The sequence below is a fragment of the Nesoenas mayeri genome, assembly GCF_963082525.1.
Source record: "Nesoenas mayeri genome assembly, chromosome: 2".
Lineage (NCBI taxonomy): Eukaryota > Metazoa > Chordata > Aves > Columbiformes > Columbidae > Nesoenas > Nesoenas mayeri.
In genome coordinates, this window is record NC_137543.1 from 17,059,133 (window position 1) to 17,079,535 (window position 20,403).

The 20,403-nt window shown below is 39.1% G+C and overlaps 1 protein-coding gene across 1 annotated transcript in view; it reads left to right on the top strand.

The window, feature by feature from the left end:
* Positions 1 to 2,156: 2,156 nt before the first annotated feature.
* Positions 2,157 to 20,403, top strand: part of TRPS1 (transcriptional repressor GATA binding 1) — a gene marked incomplete at its 5' end in the record, with an annotated part of 172,063 nt that continues 153,816 nt past the window's right edge. The window contains 3 exons of the mRNA XM_080340081.1: positions 2,157 to 2,193; positions 5,201 to 6,129; positions 17,754 to 18,874. Coding sequence (XP_080196207.1) covers positions 2,157 to 2,193; positions 5,201 to 6,129; positions 17,754 to 18,874 — 2,087 coding nt within the window. The remainder of the gene's footprint in view (positions 2,194 to 5,200; positions 6,130 to 17,753; positions 18,875 to 20,403) is intronic.

The following is a 20,403-nucleotide window of genomic DNA, read 5'->3' on the forward strand; positions in this document are numbered from 1 at the left end:
TTTTTTTGTCTTAAAAGAGAAAGCCAGATGAGTGCCAAAACCCCTGTTCTCTTCTCTAGCCCTGCAGTAACAAACTACATGAGTGTATGTTATTAAGATGATAAGATTAAATTTCTAGCTACTAACATGCTATCACAACAGCAAAGGGGGGGAAAAAAATCTTGAAAAAATTATGAAAATTAGTCTGACGGTCTCCTTTTAATAATAAGATGACTCCCAACCCCAACAGACAGTGTAGGCTGGAATTCCACAGGGCTTTTTTGTGGTCCTGATGATTTTAATACTACTTTGTGCTATGTAGCACCTTTCATTAGAGGATCACAAAGTGCTTTACAGTCACTAATTAATTAAGCCTCACAACACTCCTGTGAGATAGGTAAGTATTAGACATATATTAAGCTGAGACACTGAGAGTTAATGATTTTTTTGCTGCATTATTCTGGCAAAATGATTGATGTTTAAGCGCCGTATGTGCATTATGTGTCTGTGTGTGGGTGTGTAATATATATGAGTGTAAAAGTATTAATTTTACTATCCCTTAACAAAGAGGTCCTACTTGAACCTGTTGAATATAAATGCATATTTTCATTTAACTTCTTGTTGCTGCAGCATATTGACTGATCCCAGTCTTCATAGACCCTTGACTCAGTTTGCTCTTCATCTGTTTGTGCATCCACTTGTACAAAGATTAGTCAGTGGCATCTCACAAAATTCTGACATTTTTCTGAAGGTATTATTCTGTTAAAAAGTGTATGACTAAAACTAACCTAAACCTGCAGCCCAAGCACAAGGCAGCAACCATACTGTTGCAATAGGCTTTGATGACAAGTCATCACATTCAATAAAAGTAACGAGCAACAACAATGACCCATTGCAGGAGCTGATGATCAGCAGGTAATTAGCCATTATTTTCACCATGCATGAGAAACTATTGATTAATAGAATTTGCTTTTTCTTTCTATTTTTTAAAAGAAGCACAGTAGTCACTATGGTAATTCATTATCCTGAATTACAAACTGGTTCTAGCATTAGTTTCCAATTTTGCCTTCAGGGATAAACTGGTGTGAGCGATTGTTAAACACAAAAGTCTGTGTCTTGCAGATGCATGAATTGTGTAGAGTAGCCTTAGCTGGTTTTAAGGGAAACTATATATGTCTATCAGTATTATTTCCACTTTAAAATAACTGATGGTGATCATATCAGGTAAAAAAAAAACCCATACAACAAGCTACATGGTTCAAAGGTTTAAAGGTAATTTCAATGTAATGAAAATAAGATACTAAACTCTGGATTACAGAGTCCAAAGAGTTCTGCAGCTTGGACTTTATCCAGATTTCCCTCAGCTTGAGAAGTCTTTTCATTCACATCAGGCTTAGTAATTCTTTTATTTTGGGAAGATCACCATTTCCAGTGACAAAAAGGTAGTTCAGTCCCAATGGCTGTTCATCACTTGGCCTCTTTGCTGACAGCCAACAAACGTGCTTATTATTGTGATGGCATTTTTGAGATGTGGATAGTTGCCCACTTAAAGTAACACCACTAAATTCTTTTCAAGTGAGACACAAGGCAGCCAGCAGATGATAACTTGCAATTGCTGATGGCAGAGCCTGGATATGAACCAATTATTTATATTCCTTTATCCCTCCCATTAGGCCAGTCCAATTATGATGCACAATACCTGTTAATAATATGTGAATGTTTAAGGCACTTTTATTTTTTTACAGCATATATTCAGCTCATTTTCAACACACACTTGTTTTAAACTTACTTTTTGGTGAATGCCACCTCTAAGATAATTTTTTCTCTTTGTGTGTGTATGTGTGTGTGTGTGCGTGTGTGTGTCTGAGGAGAAGGAAGGCAGCTATGGGTATTCTCGTGCTTGACAGAAGTAGAGAACAGCAGCCACTGTTTCTACAGGGCCCACTAATAGACACATGTGAAAGTACAATAGGCATAATAATGTTTTTTAAGTAAAAACCATATTTTGAATGCATAATTTAGGAAGGAAAACCTTTTTTTTGTTTTGTTTTGCAGATATACAGATCAGCTCTCAAAATGTCTTCTGTGTCTTCCGTGCATCTTCTAAGACAATTGCATTAGCCCGCCTGCTAGTTGACTAATAGAATTAATAATTGTAAAAAGCACTCTAAAGCCACATGCCTTATGAAGTCAATGCTGGGTATGATTTTACAAGTATGTGATCCATTTTTTCAAGTGAAATTGTTAACTGAAAACGTTCTTGGCACACAATAAAACATGGTGCAATCTGTTACTTGTCTTAGAGATAATAATTTCAGAGTGGCTATATTGTTTCTATATCTAACTTATGACTTGCTAGGGGATGGTTTCTTCATTTTAGGAGTATTGCAAATGTAGGTTTATTTACATAATATGTCTCTGAAAAATGATAGTGGTGGAATTTCAGTGACAAAAAAAAATACCACGTCTTTTCTTACCATCCCCTTGAGTGGATATCAAACAGATAAATGACAGATGATTTTTCTAAAGCTAAAAGAAAAAAAGAGGGGAAAATACTTCAAAATTCTACGTAAAGTTTTTATATTTAAATCAATGTTATCTTCTTTCCTTTCTTTCTCCAAGTGTAGAATGCTGCATGCAAAAGCTCCATGAGGCAAATATGTCCTGTCCCCCCTCTTAACACACGGACTCACAGATATGTCAGGAAAATATGAACCAAACTATCTAGATCTGGAGTACTGTCTAGTTAGCCTGTATGCAGTCCAGATTTTTCTTTGCTTTATAGGGATTTTTTTTCTGTTCTCTTCTCTGAGTCTCTTCTGTCAGTTGCCACGAAGATAGCAAAATCTGTAAACTTTCCTTATCTGCCAAAAATATCTGTAACAAAACCAATTTAAAACATTGCATTTAGTCTTGTTTAATTTTGACTCAGGTAACAGTCACGATGTTTACTTTCTCAATTTCTGATTTTTCCTCCCTGCCTAGTCAGGACTCCTTTCTCTGTCCTCTTAACTGTCACGAATTACATTTAAACAGAACTTATTTTAGAGATGGTTTGAGATGTGTAACCAGAAGAAAAATACAGACTTAGCTGAATACCTCCCAGAGTTGCTCACCACATTTTTAGAGTGCATTAACCAAGAGCATTCTTGAAGTCCCACAGAGAAGCAGTAATGCTAAAAGGCTGAGGACTGTCTTTTACCGTGAATTGTATACGTTAGTATGTTGTTTCAGTAGACGGAGTCTGTATTGCAGTAGTTCACTTACAACAGGAAATCTTTCCTTTCTCTTAGTTCTGAGCAACTTCATGGTTCAGAAGTTATCAGGGGAAAAAAACAGTAAAATTCAGTGCATACATATCCCGGTAGGTGTGGTTGACATTAAAGAGAAGACACTTAGTTCCCAAGCATGTGTGTCTTCTACAGTAAAACATCACAGTAGGCATTTAAGAAACCTATTAAGACCACACCGAGTGTCAAAATTTCTGTAACACGAGCTGGCATTCTGTGTGAAAGCCGTCTCGCTGTAGCCCATGCTGCCTGGGGATCCGCTCAACCACAAAGACAACAGAGCCAGCCCAAGACACAAGTTGAACACTTCCCCTAAGAAGTTGTCTGTTTCTATCAACATAGCATACAGTGCCCTTTCATGTGGAGCAGATGTAAATAAGAGGATGTACAGATGCCTGTTCTTTTATTTTTAACCTCCGTCCCCAGCCGTACTTCTCAAAACACTGTTTTTGAGAAGGTCGTCTGTGGCTTTTAAAGGTCTGGATACAGGGCTATTTGGAGTGCATCAGTGCTGCTCCCAGAATTGCCAGGTGGTCCTTTGCAGAGCAACACGTATTTCTAGTGCCTCTGCAGGCCCCGGCCGTGGCTGGCCTGGGAATGGGGGCTCGGGCTTGAGTCTGGAGCTCGCATCTCGTGTGTGGTACTGCAGGCTGCTGCCACCGGCCCACACGCAATTTGGCAAAGAGAAACATCCATCATTGTACACAGCGTTGGCAAAGATAAGAGCACAGAAAAAATTGCAGCACATCTGTCTTCTGCCCATAGCTAGCATGTGAACACAAATGGATCAAACCAGCTGGTGATGAATATCAAATCCAGAACCATGCAGCGGAGAGTGCAAGGAAGTTTCATATATATATTTCCTCTAAGTAAGCTGGGGAAGCTGAAGATACGTAGCGGATGAGGAATTTGGTTTACTACCTGCATAGTCTGATTATTTGTTCTTCCAGAATCTCCCCTGTTCAGCTAGCAGCTCACTGATCGGTGGCAGACTCCTTCTTTCTGTCTGATTCTTACTGCTGTCTCGTCTGAGCTTTCTTAAATGGATCCTGACAGTGTGCTTGCAGATTTAGCAATAGTGGCTGTGTCTGCAAGGAGAGCTGAGCAAAGGAAGGTTCAGCTGTTTAGATCCATGTGGATTCCAGGTGTTTGCGGGGCAGATCCCGACTCAGCCACACAGCAATGTCAAACGTCTGGATCCAGGCCTGTAAAATTTTATTGACAATGGGTTTCCTAATAAAGTTAGTTTCTCTTTGTTTGGCAAATAGAACTAATTACATGAATAATGGACTGTGGGGCCAGACTCTAGAATATCCATATAATCCTGTTTGAAGTTTATGGGCAGTAAGAGGGGGAGCTTTTGCTATAAAGAAGCTGATACCTGCTTAGGAAAAATACTTTCTCTGAAACCTCAAGTTACTTACTCTCCTAAATCTGTTTCCTTCCTAATAACTTGTTTAAGTTCTCCTGATAATGTCTTTTAGGTGTATTTTTGCAAAGCTACATTATATATAGTTGTACAGTGTATGAGCTGTAAGAGTTTACTTTTCCCCTTAGTTTTTTAAGATGATCTTAAAATAAGTGTTCATTTAAAATTATTTCTGCCAGACCATTATCTTCCAAAAAGATAATGAAACTTGTAATTCACTCAGTCTGATGGCAGTGTTTTTTTAGCCTTTAAAGTTGTCTTTTTAGTTAAGTTCAGTCTCAGTGCGATCATTTTTTTTAAATGTAATATTCCAGTTTCCTGCATTTACTAAAAACCTGTTTGACAAAAATTTTCTGAGAAGTTGATGTATTCATGTAGTTCAGATTGCTTTAAAAAGTGCCAGTTTAAAATCTATTATATATCTTGAATAATTCTATAGGGTTTTATGCCTTTTTTCTTTTTTTTTTTTTTTCTTTTTTTTCTCTTTCTTTTTCTGTGGTAGATATGGTCCGGAAAAAGAACCCCCCTCTAAGAAACGTTGCTAGTGAAGGTGAGGTACAGACCCTTGAGTCTACAGGTACTGAAAGTGAAGAGTGTGGAAGGAAAAAAGAATTTTCCGCAGAGCAGATGCAAGAAAACACTGACCAGGGTGATGCGGCAGAGTTAAATAACAAGGAGGAACTTTGCACGCATGTCCAAGAGCCATCTTCCAGCATTAAAAAGGACTTGAAAAGCTCAGTGCTGAGTGAAAAGGCTGGCTTCAATTATGAAAGCCACAATAAGGGAGGAAATGTTCCATCCTTCCCTCATGATGAGGTGACAGACAGAAATATGCTGGCTTTCTCATCTCCAGCTGTTGGGGGAATCTGTGAGCCCTTGAAGTCTCCTCAAAAATCAGATGCAGATGACACCCAAGATGTGGTCTGTACCCCGTCAGGAGATGCAGCGGAGACAAATGAGGAGCATCAGATGTCGCCAAAAGCTTCAGATGAAACAGTGCAAGTGCAAAGTGGTCAAACTGATGGCCAAGGCTCAAGCCCGGTCCCCATGGCCTCAAAAAACCCACAAGTGCCTTCAGATGGGGGTTTAAGGCTGAACAAATCTAAAGCAGATTTGTTGGTAAATGATAACCCAGATACGGCGCCTCTGTCTCCAGAGCTTCAGGACTTCAAATGCAACATCTGTGGATACGGTTACTACGGGAACGACCCCACAGATCTCATCAAACACTTCCGCAAGTACCACCTAGGACTGCACAACCGCACCAGGCAGGATGCTGAGCTCGACACTAAAATTTTGGCTCTCCACAACATGGTGCAATTCAGCCACTCCAAAGACTTCCAGAAAGTCAACCGCACTGTGCTTTCAGGAGTGCTGCAGGACATCAATTCCCAGAGGCCTGTCATGTTAAATGGGACTTACGATGTGCAGGTTTGTATTTTCCCAGCCTCCTCGCTTCTGCTAACTACCTTCTCCACTGCAAAGTTGGTTATTTGCAAAGCCTTTCCTACCTACGCAATTGAGTATTTCACATAACCTGCTTAAGCCTTAAGAACCGTTTTGGTCTGTTTTAGCCAGGCTTTCTGCAGGTCTGATGAGCATCTTGTTCAGTAGAGGAGTACTTGGCTTTTTGACCAGCGATATTTATGTGTACGATTTAATCGTTCTGGTAATCAATAGCAAAAGATCTTATTCAGCAAACAGGCATATTGCTGAACTGTTAATCATATCTGAAGGTTTTGCTGTCACAGAAAGAAAAGAGCAAATGATAATGAAAAATAACAAGCAGAGAGACAAAAGACAGCAGCTGGAAATTAAAAGTGTAATCCTAAATTATCAGCCGCTGGGAGTCAAGATTTGGCTTATTGGTTCTTTATTAAGATAAAATACATGGCAAGTCTTGGCAACTCTAAAGTTGTCTAGTGCTAGAAACACAGGATACACAATGGTTATTTAAAACATTTCAAAAAGTAACAGCAATCCGTACTTCACGTTAGTGAGCATGCAAGGAAAGGACTATTGCCTCAGTCGTTTTCTCATTTAGTTGGAGCAGGGAAAAAACTACAGATACTGATATTAAAAAAAAAAGACATTTTTACTATGAAAGAGTGGATGCAAAAGCTTTTTCATGGAGTCTCAGTTTCTAGTCAGCTAATTAATTAGTTTTAAAAAAATGATGGTCCTTTAAAAAAAAAATTCCTCTTGTGACTGAGCTGAGAGGTGCGGTAAGATATCTCAATGTTCTATGATATAAAAGTTCAGATTTTAAGAGAAAAACCCAAGTAACAAAGTTTCTATACAAAGCGAGTTCAAATATCCATCCAATTCCACGTGTATGTTTGCATAGGACTTGATGTGCGACGTGGTAGTAATCACCAGACAAAATTCAGAGTATGTTAAAATAAAAAGGTGGGAAACATTTAATAATGCTTGCAGAGGCTGTAGCTGTAGGAAAGAAATTTTGCAAAACATGTTAAGGTGGCTAATGCCTAACTTCAAGTATGAAGCAGAAACCGGAAGACAAGTCAGGAACTTGAAGCTTTTTAAGTGATTCAAACTTTTCCTCTTTTTTTCAGAAACTCTACAACTTTTCTTGTGGAGCAGCAAATCAAACTAAGGTTTTTATTATGTGTAAAAGCTGCAGTCTTTGAACTGCTGTCTTATTAAAAGATCACTGCCTTGTGTCAGACACTCTCTCCTGTCTAACTGTGATTAGAAAGCAAATATGTGATTTAGTTAAAAGAAGTTAGAAATGAATAATGTCAGAATGTGAAATGATGGTTTATAATTAGCACATAGTATGATGTTAATACCTGGATTTCCTGCTATAGTTTCAGTTTGCTGACTCCGGGGACAGCATCTTAGAGCAACTGATCCATGCTGTCAGGAAGACATTCAAACTGGAACAGCTCAGGCATACAGTATAGAGGAATTTGAGTTTCTAAACACACTTTCATTTCCTCCAAACAATTGTTTCGTTAGGTCCTTAGTTATTTATAGGAAAGTTTATACTTGATTAGAATGAGCTGGACACTTTTCCTATGCAGTGCTTTCAGAAATAAAACAGATGTGCGAGCTATCTGAGTTTGAACTGATAGAAGCAGAAATAAAACAGCTGAACCTAGGCTATACTTGTCTACTAAACTCTGGCAGTAAGATACTGCAGGGGAGACAAAAAGCGGTAGGAAACAGCACATAGATAATCTCCTTAAGATCAGTCTTTTCTCAGACGAAAAACATTTTCCAAAATAGAACAGACAGCCTATACAATGTTGGCAATTTATTTTAAAGGAAAAAAATTGGATCTGGAAACTTAATTTTTAAGAGTGCTAATTTTCCCTGCCCAATTTGGGAAGAGAAGATTAAATAAGGTTTTGTGCCAAATGCCATACTTCATCACTTGCACATGCACCAGATGTTGATCCAGAACATGTCAGAAGATAAGTAACTGATTAATATTTTTATGCTTTCTCCTCCCCCACTCCCAATACAGAGCAGCTTTTCGAGATTCATAAACAGAGTAGAACAACGTTTGAAAATCCCCTTTTCACCCACACATGTTTATATTGCTACTATGTCCATTTTGAAGGGGATTTTTCTCAGGCATCTGAACGGCTGGCGTCTCCTCCTGCAACAAGGGAGCATATAGATTGGAGCTCTCGTTAAAATTGGTTCAGTCAAACTCCTCTGCAACACGGAGAGGGAACTGAACCTGAATACTTGGTTCATCTAAACAATATTCTTTTATATAGGCACTGGGCTAAAAGAAAATAATCCCTTTGTAATTAACTTGAAATAGTAATGGACTGGGCTTAAGGTCTGATTTATTGATCCCCTTGCATTCAAACAATTCTCTTGTAGCTGGGGTGGAAGTTATCGATGGATTTATGGTCACAGGCCAGGGAGCTGGGTGCAGAAGCCAGTGATGAGTGACTTTGATCTGGCTCACAGTGGTCAGTTGAAGACCACGATATATGAAGATTTGTAGTAGTGAGGGATGCTATTGAGACTTGTAGTTTGCAGTTGTAATTAAAGAAAAGACAAAGCAACGGTAAAATGTCTGAGTGTAGAAAAAAACCCAGTATCTGCTGTCCCATCTGCAGAAAGGTAGGGATGTGGTCCCCTTGCCTAGGACTTGGAAGAAAGAAATCAAATGCATTTTTGGACTTATACCACAGAAGTGAAGTCTGTCCTAGAAAACTCAACTTCCCCCTCCCCAAATGAAAACACCCATTTCCAAGCCTAAACCCAGTTTTTAGGGTTGGTTGGTTTGTTTTTGTGGCTTTTTTTTTAATTGCAGTCAGCAAAATGGTAGGGATACACATTTGGCTTCACATCCAGGTATGCAAATGTTGGGAATGTGTTTTGACTGTGTTTTGTAGTACCTAAAGAAGATTTGTCTGGGAACTGTGTAAATAATCCAAGCTTTCTGGCCTTGCTACTGTGTAGATTTTTACTTGATTTGAATATTTAATCCAGCAAGATTCCTTTGTCTTCTTTGAAAATGTGATTTTGTTTTGAAAATGTCCTGAATTCTTTGTTCCCATTTTCTTCCTCAGAGGTTTTTGGTTCATTGAGTTGTAATAAATTCCATAGGATTGGATAAAATCACTGAGCTGTTTCTGGGAGATGAACTTTCTTGCCAGTATGGATTTCAGATGCTAGCACATCTCTAAATTCCCAGATAATGTGTTAATCAGCGTTATTGCTTTTATCAGAATAATTTTTGAAGTGAGTTCAATGTACCAGCTTTTGCTGATGCCCCTCATTACTTTTTCTTCACATTTAGCTAATAGATCAATCTCTACAGGCAGCTTTATCTTGCTGGATATTTTAGCCTATGTATGGCTTTGCAGATATGCTTAGAGCAGTAGACATTGGACTGGATCTAAAGGCTTCACTTAAAATAAATTTCAGGTGACTAAGTTAACAGCTATGATGCTGAAAACCATTGCTTTGCTCCTGTATGATTAAATCTTCCTCTGTGTTTGATCTAACGACTCTTTAATGTATATAGAAAGGTTTGGAGACAGGCAGGTTGCTCACAAGTAGGCAGGAGTCTTTTTCCATCCCCAGATTTTCTTACGAATAGTGAGTGGGGCAGCTTCAACAGAAAGGTTGGAGGATACTGTCTTCCACTTATCAGCTTCTAGCTAAGGGGTAGGACATTGCCCAGCGAGGGAGAAGAAGTGGGCTTGGATCCCCTCTGACAGAGCAAGGAAAGGAGCCTACTTTTCCTGTTTCCTGAACAAGTGTTCAAGCCATTAGGCTATTGTGTAAAAGGGAGCGTGACCCCATTTCCTGATATGTTTTAAAAGAAAACAGTGTCCCTCAAAGAAAGGGGAGAAATGTCTGCATTCAGGTGAGGGTTTCAGATGGCATGTCCCAAGGGAGAGGGTATTCATGTAGCCCGAATAAAGACATAATGCAGTGCTCAGCAGTTCTTGCAGTTGACTCCAGGCAGCTTCACATTGTGCTACCTTTGAGGAGCTTCCTGCTCAGCATGGCCCTGGCTATTGTCACGGATCTACCTCCTCTTATGTTCATTCACTGAAGAGATTCAGGCTCCTGTCTGAAGGTACTAAAAAGTGATTTTTTTTTTTAAATTTATTTATTTTTTTTTAATCCAACCCTCTAATTTTGATTGCTTCATGGTTTTTCGTATTAGACTGCCATATAAGATGACACATTTCTGAAAAGCCATGAACTGATAAAAACCATCCAATAGTTTCTTGTTTGTATTTCAGTGAGCCTAGAGAATTAAAAAAAGACATTCTCTAACTACCCCACAGACTAATGAGAGATTGATGTTGGATTTTTTCTTTCATGGTTCCAGACATCCAATATTATGAGTTGTCCTATACCACTCAGCCTAATCCTTTGTCATATGTGCATATGGGTGACAGTTTATGGTTGGACTCGATGATCCTGAGGGTCTCTTCCAACCCAAATGATTCTATGAGTCTATGACAACTTTTCCAGGATTTTCACAGCACCTGAGAGCCCTTCTGGATGTCGAGCTGCCAAGCTGCTCAGCACCCTAGAAAATGACAGAAATGCTCATGCATGCAGAGTGTGTAAAGCTCTTTTATCTCCTTTATAAATCAATCGTGAGCTCCATGTTCCTACACAAAGTTATGTATGTGTGTTTTTGAGAGTTCTGGATTTCAATATATCAAATCTGGCAGCTTTTCTGTTCTCACATTAGAAGTGTGTGACTAGTAATTTAACTTATAATTAAAGTCTGGTCTAACTAGGATTCAGCTGAATGACAAACAGTGGTTTTATTATTAGTAGCTTCTGCTTTTTATCCTCCACTCTCATATTAGCAGTTTGATTGAATATGAAGCTGTGAAGGTAAAACTAAAATAGCTGTAGGGGGTCTGTAAGGGTACAGATGTTATCAACATCTCTTCTCATGTTAAAGGGTTTCGTCTACATTTTTGGTGGTTTTGGCAAAGGGATTCTTACAGAGATGGTGATAATCTAAATTGGAGACATAAAAAAGTACAGCATTTACACCTGTGTTTGTGACAAATCAAGACTTCTTAAAGTTCAACTTTGCCACCAGGTGGGCTTCCTACGAGATAACATGGATACATAACTAGTTGATGTGAGGAAATGAAAACACGTGTGAATGAATTTCATTTTCCTCACACTCTTAGACAAATGGATCCAAATTTTGTATCGTTGGTCCAAGTGACTTTAGCTCCATTGTCCATAAAGTGGAAATTAGATCTAAACAAATTGACCAACTATTGCTGGATATGATGTATTCTGATCTCTTGGACTAGATGGTGCCATGCTAGATCTAGAGTGTGCTAGAACAGAACTTGCATGAAGCTGTGATGTCCTAGAAAGCCCATTTCATCTGTCAGCCACATTGTGGACTCTCCCTGGGGACCTCCCTGTTTGAACTGAAGGCTGTCAAGCTATCTGGGGTGTTGCACCTGCATGTGTGCATACCTGTGTATTTTCAGTCTTATTTCTGGGTCATGATCAAGCTTGGAGACTGCCTTGCACACCGACTCATGAACACAGGAGTCAGGCATCTCTTTTAAACCACAGACAGGAAAAATAAATGATGGCAGGTTGAGAAGAGTTTGGTGGCAAAACACACATATATACATGTTCATATGCATGTGCATGTGTGTATGTGTATATATATGTGCATCTTTTTCTCATATATGTGCATACACATATGTGACAAAGCATGTCTGGTCTTGTAGGCATCTAAATTCTATTGACTGTAGATCAGAAGTAATGATACATACTATTATATGGAGTAGAGAAATTCTTTATATCCTTTCTTTGGAGACATTAGCAAGTTTACTATTCAGAATGATATGCAGTGATTTACAGCATGTCAGCTGCTAAATAGTAAATGCCTGGGAACACTCACTTGCTCTGTGACAGAAATGAGCTGTTTCAGCCTTCTTTCAGTGTTAAATAGTCTACCCTCAAATTAGAGCATTCAGATGGGCAGTTTCTCTGGAACAACTGATGTGATGTATATTCACAGCCTTCAAGGCAAAATTGTTTATGTGTTAATATTCCTCATCTCTATGCCAGGAATATCTGGTAGTGTTTGAAGATAGGTTAATGAAGAAAGTTGGTGAGACTAGTAACAGTCACGGATATATTTAAAGATATAAACTGCTAAGCTAGCCCACAGAAATGTTGAGAGCTCAAAAAATAAAGTTACTGGGGAAAAGGGAAAGCAGCAGTTTTCTTCTAGCGTAAATCAGTGTAAGTTTGTCTCAAAGTCTGTGAGGTTGTGTGAGTGTACAGTAGCCAAGGAAATGTCTGGTAATTTTGTCTATACAGAGAAAGAATAGAAGGGATGTTGCTTCTTTTAGGTGCTAGACGTTAGTCTACTGGCATTAGCTAGCAAATGAGTCTTGATTCTGTGTTCCCTACTTGTGTTGGTTTTGCACATCTGGTCTCCTGACCTTAATATAAGTCTTGTTATTGTTCTGTCACAGTCTTTGTTTAAAAAATACCTTTTAAATTATTTTGTCAAAAACTCTACTGGCTTCAATAGCAACAGAATAAATCTTGAGAAGAATACGCTCATCTTAAATGAATGTGACCCAATAGTTTGCTTTCTTGTTTTGCTAAGTACGAATAGCCCAGAAAGCTAGGAGTTTGCCCTCAGTCTTTGCCTCCCTTGTGCAACACAGTTCTGTCTACCAATAAATTAATCAAAATATGGTAAATAGTTTTAAGAATAAACTCTGAAGATTCTCCTAGTTTTATATGCAGAGAACAAGCGAGTGAAGAGGGAATGAGTTCTTCACAGTGGAGGTTAGAGAACTGGGTGGTGTTACACAAACTTGCATGAAAGCCAGGAATCTGTTCTGGCCTGCACAACATGAAGAACTTCATAAATGTGGGATGGTTAAAATGTTCTGGATGCTATATTGCACAAAGCAAATGAATAAACAAGAGCATTAGAAAATATTTTAGGATTAGAAGATTAAGAGTAATTGGCAAAGGCAGACTGGATGGCTCGGGAGATTGGTAAGGGACCTGGAGCCTTTCACCTCCTGATTAGCCAAAGATGTAACCCAGCTAATCAAAAAAAGATTTATTAACATTTGTTGTTCCAATGCAGATGGTTGGTCTAGTTTCTAATCAGCTGCAGAAGAGGCCAGGGGTCAAAGACAGCTTTGTTCTGTGCATGTGAACCTTGAGGCTGAATCTGTTACCTGGATATAGGTCACTGGTTTCTGCTGGTAGAATTTTGTTCGTAAAGCATATGATTACAGGAGCTGGCAGACTTGTCTTCCTTGGTAATTGTATTTATTTTCTGTAAGCAATATTTTTAAACTGTTTTGGTGTACTAAGATTTAAGATTGAACTTCAAAAAGGAGGTGGGAGAATAGAGTAGGGTAGCATTTGGATCAAGGGCAGATTGAATTTAAAAAAAATATACCTCCTCTTGCCTGAGTCCATCTATTCCATGAAGTCATTGGTTTTGGTCTGACTAATAAAGGTAACATAGACATATCTGTTGGAAACAAATAGTGCAATTACACAGCTTTGTTGAAGTACTTGCCAACATGCTTTAGAAAGTACATCTTGAAACATTGTCAATTATAGTGTTATCTTTTCTCCTCTTTCTGGCTATTTTTGGAAATGTGCGTGGTGTGTGAGAGGTAGCTTAGTTGTCTTAATAAATGAACTTCAATCTTTGTGATAAAAAACTAGAAGGCTGGGAAAGAATTTATAATTTTCCCTATTAATGAACGAATTTAATAATTAAGAGTTTGGAGTTTCAGGGAGTCTTATTGTGAAATATATTTCAGTTTAATCCAAGACTGAGACATTGCTTTGAAGAGCAAATTTGAAGGATATCAGTGCAACCATCTCAAGTGCAATAATGGAGAATCCATTCTAATAGCTGTCGTCCTCAATAATAATACCAACTACATTATCATAATTGAGGTGCTGTGGGAGTAACTGGTAGTTCCAGGGTCTTGTAAGAAAATGACAGTGAAAGAAAGAACTAGATCACGTTTCCCCAGTCCAAACAGATGCCTTGTACATTAGATTCCCTTTAAAAACAGAATGATGGATTCTTTTCTTCAGTGCTTATTGAAGGGACTGTTGATATATAGGTGTTCTTACATTTCCAGTGCAAGCTGTGCCTGTACTTGTGACTGCCACTAGTTATGTCAGCTGGCAGTTTGGACTCAATTGCTGTAATAGAATTGCCACATTTTAGCATTGCTTTTGTTTAGCTTCTTCTGCTTTATGTTGGGGAAGAGTGACTAGTTCAGAAAGTGTAACTTTGCCAGGGCAAGGCAGGAGACTAGGTTTTGCTGGGATCAGAATGAAACAGGGGAATAAATAAATACTAGAAGGTATCACTTCTGACACCACATGGAAATGTGAATATTGATTTCTAGAATGTGTATATATATATATTATTTTTTATTTTTATTACTTCCCCCCTGCCCCTTCCCTTTCCCCAGAAAGCAGGAGGTGGTTAAGGACAATTACATACGCAGTAAAGGATTTTAGTGCCTGTAAATAGAGATATGAAAAGTAACTGAGAAATCTGAAAACCAAGCCAAGACTTGAGCAGAGTGTATAAACCCAAACAGTTCTGCAAACGTATAGGCTTTATCCAAATTTGGCTGACTGAAAGCTGAAACAGCGTCAGTTTATACCATCACTTCAAGTGCTTCTCCCAACTTCTTTGCATGGAAGCCAGTTTCTTCAGTTCTCTTTACCTGATGACGCCCAAGGAGTCTTTCAGTGGGTTTTGTTATACATGAAAAATGGCTTTTGAGTGTAATAACATTAAGATGGCCTTGTGTTACCTTTCACGTACATGCTCTCCTAATAGGATGCATTATTTTGAATTGTGGCAGAGTAGTCAAGGAAATGTCAGCCGAATAATTGGTAATCAATTACATTCCAGTGCTGTAAAGATCATATTTGTCTTCCCTCCACATTTCAACAGGTTAGCACAAATAGTATGAGAATACTTAGTTCTATTTTATCCTCTTGTGATGTGGAGAAGGATGTATTAGCATGGAACACAAATTTGCTGTGTAGGCCACTAAGCAGGATTAGCACAAGTTACAGAAATGTCATTTACAGTCCGTTGTATAAAATGCTAGTATGAATAATATGTTTTTCTAGTGTTCAGGCATGAAAGTAATTGGCAATGAACAGCAGCTGGGATTATTGTCACTCACAATTTCTAACTGGTGTCTACAGAGCATCTACAAAACAGGTTTGTTATCTGTAGACTCTGTGAATGGACAGCTGAGAGTAGTGGATGTATTTACCCATTACAGCCACTTAAGGTAAAGCATTTTGGCCAGTTTTTCTATGCATGCATAGGAAAAACATAAGTATCTAATTGAATGAGCAAAACCAGATCACCTTGCAACTTATGTAATTGTGCAATGAACTGCTGTTATTTTCTGTTCGCTGTAATTCCATCAGTGCTTTCTTTAAGTTGTCTTTCAACACCACTGAGAATTTGAACACTGAAATAATGCAGTGGATGGAGACCTGCAGTGCCAAATCCTGTGGAGCCAGCCCAAACCCCACTGTTGTCAGTGGATCAGGCTCAGCATGGCTTTGTCTCCAGTTCTTGCTCACCATAAAAATGAATAAAACAAGATATCCTCTGCAGTATTGAAGAGGTGTTAAAACATCCCTCTTCCAAAGAACCTCTTCAAAACCGAATTCATAACTTGATACCAGAACTTGGAGCCCCAGTTTAAGTGAAAAAGTTATCACAGTTAAGTCCCAGGTATTGGGCTGCCCAGCTCACAGTTGCCTAATAAGATATGTTTCCTAAACAAATAGAAAGCAATTTTCAGTTTATTTAAGAAAAGGTTTTAACCAGCACATGGGAATGCTGCCGTTTTTTTTTTTTTTTTAAAAAAAAAAAAAGAGTTGGAGGCAGAATAGCAGCAGCTCATTATATCATGGTTTAGCAACTCATTGACTCACTATACATGTTCAGTTCTGATGGTATACAAAGGAGAGCAGCTCATTGTATGAGCTAAATGGCTAAAAGGCATTTATATGCATTTAAAAATGTTTACATTTCATGCTCTCTGTATGTCTGAGTCTTTCCGTATGGTGTGATACCGAATGAGCAGTGATCACATGCTTTCTCCGTGGCATAGCTGTTGAGAAGGACAAGAAAAATAATTACAGCAGTTGCCTAATGCATTACAACAGAATCCTGCAGAAATGTAGTAATACACTTACTAGTTGGGAGAATGGAAGTCAAACCCTGTATGGAAGTTTTATATTCCTGTAAGACATCTCTTGGCTGTAAAAATTGAGAATGTGGCACAAGGAAGTGTCCACCAATGTCCTTGATGTAGTGATGTAGACTGGATGATGGCAAAGGAGTAGATATCTGTGGATTTCAGGTGTAAAGAGGAATTATCTTCTGGATGCTGTACACTGTCTACTATTCAGGAAAAAGAAGTGGAGCGATGGTGACACATTTTTTTGTCAGGAGATTCTTTGGCCTTCAAACCAGTCGTACAGGAGCAGCAAATCTGGCCCTGATGTCATGGCAGGTGTGGTGCACTCCTGGGAAGGGCCGGCCTGCCTGCTGTGAGAACACGGGGTTTAATCACATAAGGCCTGGAAGCCTTGTTTCCTTCCTGCAGACCATTTTGCTCAGAGATCATGAGAACAGTTCAGCAGACCTACCTTTTTTTTTTTTTCTTTTTTTTTTAATTATTGATGTCATGGACTTGGGTGTGGTAGGTTTCTTTGCCACATGCCATTTTTCTACTGTAGTTTTTCCATCCTTGTTTGACTTAAATTGAGCTCTGTGCATGAGAGGAACAGAAGATTTCCTTGGAGAATGTCTGCATTGAGTAATCTTGAGAAAACCGCCTCTCTTTTCAGACATCAGCCACTACGGCTGTGTTACAAGGCGTCCTGGTGGATACTGGATACTCCTGTAGGAATGGTCTTTATAAGAATTGGTCACACTCTGACCCAGCAAACTGAATTCATTATTTCAAATTTAATTTTTTTTTTTTTTTGCTCATATTTGGAAAGCGATTTTCTTGGACTGGTAGGCATGGCTACGATTAAAACATTTAACTGTATTGAAATATAAAAAGACTTAGGGCTCATTCTTTTGTTCCACGCCTAGTATAGACTCCCAGCAAAGTCTCCTATCAAAAGGTTGAGGGATGTGAGAACTGATTATTGGACCTTATATCAATGACATGATTTAGTGAAGGAAGGAATAGTCCTGTCAGAGAACCCGGTTAAAGAATCTGATCCTGTTGTGTATGTGTGCCTCTGTTTCCCCAAATAAACATATTTATATGGAATTTATATATAGCTATGTGAAACATTTCAAAATCTTCAGCAACAGATGCTGAATACATGAGGGTCTGTGTATGATATCTTACCACATTAGTATAAATGGAAAAGGTGGTGAATGAAGAAGCTTATGAATTAATTGCTCTTTTTTTTTTTTTTGTTCCTTCCTTGCTATTTACAGAAATATACAGCGGAGCTAAAATGACCTTGTTTTTTATTCACAGGTTACTTTAGGTGGAACCTTTATTGGAATTGGGCGGAAAACTCCAGATTGCCAAGGCAACACCAAGTACTTCCGCTGCAAATTCTGCAATTTCACCTACATGGGCAACTCCTCCACTGAACTAGAGCAACACTTCTTACAGACTCACCCAAACAAAATGAAAGCAGCCCTTCCCTCCTCTGATTCTGGTAAAACTTCAGAGAAAAACTCCAATAAATCCAGTCCTACTCTTCGACCATGTGATTCTGGAGACTTGGGGAAGTGGCAAGACAGAATCACTGTAAAAGCAGGAGATGATACACCAGTTGGATATTCGGTGCCCATCAAGCCAATAGATTCCTCTAGGCAAAATGGTACCGATACAACCAGTTACTACTGGTGTAAATTTTGCAGTTTCAGCTGTGAATCGTCCAGCTCGTTGAAACTATTAGAACATTACAGCAAACAGCATGGGGGAAGCCAGGCAGGAAGCCTTCACCCAGATCTGAATGATAAGCTTTCTAGGGGATCTGTCATTAACCAGAATGATCTAGTGAAAAATACAGATGGGGAGTTAGTGACAAAGACAGAAAAGGGTGCAAAAAAGAAAGACTTGACTAGCAAAGGAGCAGAGGACAGCATGGTGACAAGCTACAACTGTCAGTTCTGTGACTTTAGGTACTCAAAGAGCCATGGCCCAGATGTAATAGTGGTGGGCCCACTTCTCCGTCACTATCAGCAGCTACACAACATTCATAAATGTACCATTAAGCACTGTCAGTTCTGTCCCCGAGGCCTCTGCAGCCCAGAAAAGCACCTTGGAGAAATTACTTATCCATTTGCTTGCAGAAAAAGTAATTGTTCCCACTGTGCTCTCTTGCTTTTGCACCTGTCTCCAGGGGTGACAGGAAGCTCTAGAGTCAAACACCAGTGCCATCAGTGCTCATTCTCCACTCCAGACGTGGACGTTCTCCTGCTCCACTATGAGAATGCACATGAAGCCCAAGCGTCTGATGTCAAACCAGAAACAAATGCCCTGCCAGGGGCAGAGGGGCCGCTGACACTCAAGGAGAACAAAGAACACTCATGTACCAAATGTGACTTTACCACCCAGGTGGAAGAAGAGATTTCCCGACACTACAGGTACGATGAAGTTTCAAATGATTAATGGTAGGAACCCAAACAAACAGCCCTCCCTTAGTTCCTTAATTAAATGTCACCATTCCCCAAACATTTGAGGAAACTGGAAATCAAAATATGAATGCGTATAGATATAAATCTTTACAGCCAGGGTCTAATCCAACATCCACTTTGTTTTGGAAAACCACCAGCTAAGTCGGTGGATTTAATTATACATTCAAACCTGTGCAAAGAAGAGAGAGATTTGGATTAGCATGCAGATGCTGAAGTTCCAGCATATTTGAGGTTTGGTCAACTATTTTCCATCCAGAATCTTTTAGGTACTATTTTAGTTTAGGCTTTTTACCAGAAAGCTGGCATCTTCATTCAGTAGGGGAACGCGAATGGCTTTACTTTCCAAGACAGACTATGAATCCTTTCATGCTCCGTAACAGTGCTTCAATGTACTACCTTTTTGTAGTATTTTCCATTCCCAAGTCCAGCAATGCAATAATTAGTTTAAGAGCATTCCACTGCTGTTTTGGTGTTGGTTTCACACTGGGAGCAGACACTCTTTTGTCTGTTGATGTCATCCCCCAAGATCCTTTTTCAGATGCTTATTTTCATGTTGCTGGTTTACAGTGTCGTTCTATTTATTTTAAATGCTAATGTTCCTATTTGGAGGTGGATGTAGCCAGTCTCCTGACTCAGTCTGACACAATGTCATAGCGGCAGCCAACTCCCTGCTAAACTTCTTGGGTCAGTTCCTGCGCTGTTGTAAACTGGCAGTCCGGTTTACATCAGAGGAGGAGCTGGCTCTTAGGCTTCGTGAAGAGCAACAGTTATGTGCCGCTGCAAAAGCGATGTTAAATATTAGAAAATCATGCTGAATATGTTAATAGTTAAGGCTAATGCGTCAACAACAACGGAAAACTCAGTATCTATCTCATCTAAAAGATCTTTGCATGGAAGCCAGCTAGAATGAAGACAAAAGAAGATGCATTTTCAAAGCTAAAGCTTTGTTAAAAGCTCAAGAAACTGTGCCACATTTAATAGATTCCAAGACATCCAAAATTAACAAAGGCAGACTGGGGCATGATACTTTAATAGAGATTAAAGCTGGGGGCATCCAAATGTTGCCCAACAGAGGGCTGCATTGGCAATGTATCAGGAGCCTATTTAAAAAAAAAAAGGAAAAAAAAGAAGAAGGAGCATATTGCTCATCTTTAATTTGGAGCTAGAGCCCACGGAGGGTTCAGGTCCCAGCATGCAGTGCCCCATTTTTGATCCAAGTGGGCCTGAGGGATGTTGTGCGGATTAATTAGTTAATGTTTGTAAACTGCTTTGAAGATGAAAAGTGGTATCTAAGTTCCAAGCATTATTACAGCAGCTTTGAGCCATGCTGTAGAACTCCATAGGCAGCACTTTGTCCGCCGCTGGGGCATGGCACGATCTTTTTTTAGTGGTTAAATAACTGGAAGATTGAAATGGCTCCTGGACTGAAAAAAACACTTTTATTTTGCTGCAGCTGGTAATTTAAGTTTTAACAAGCA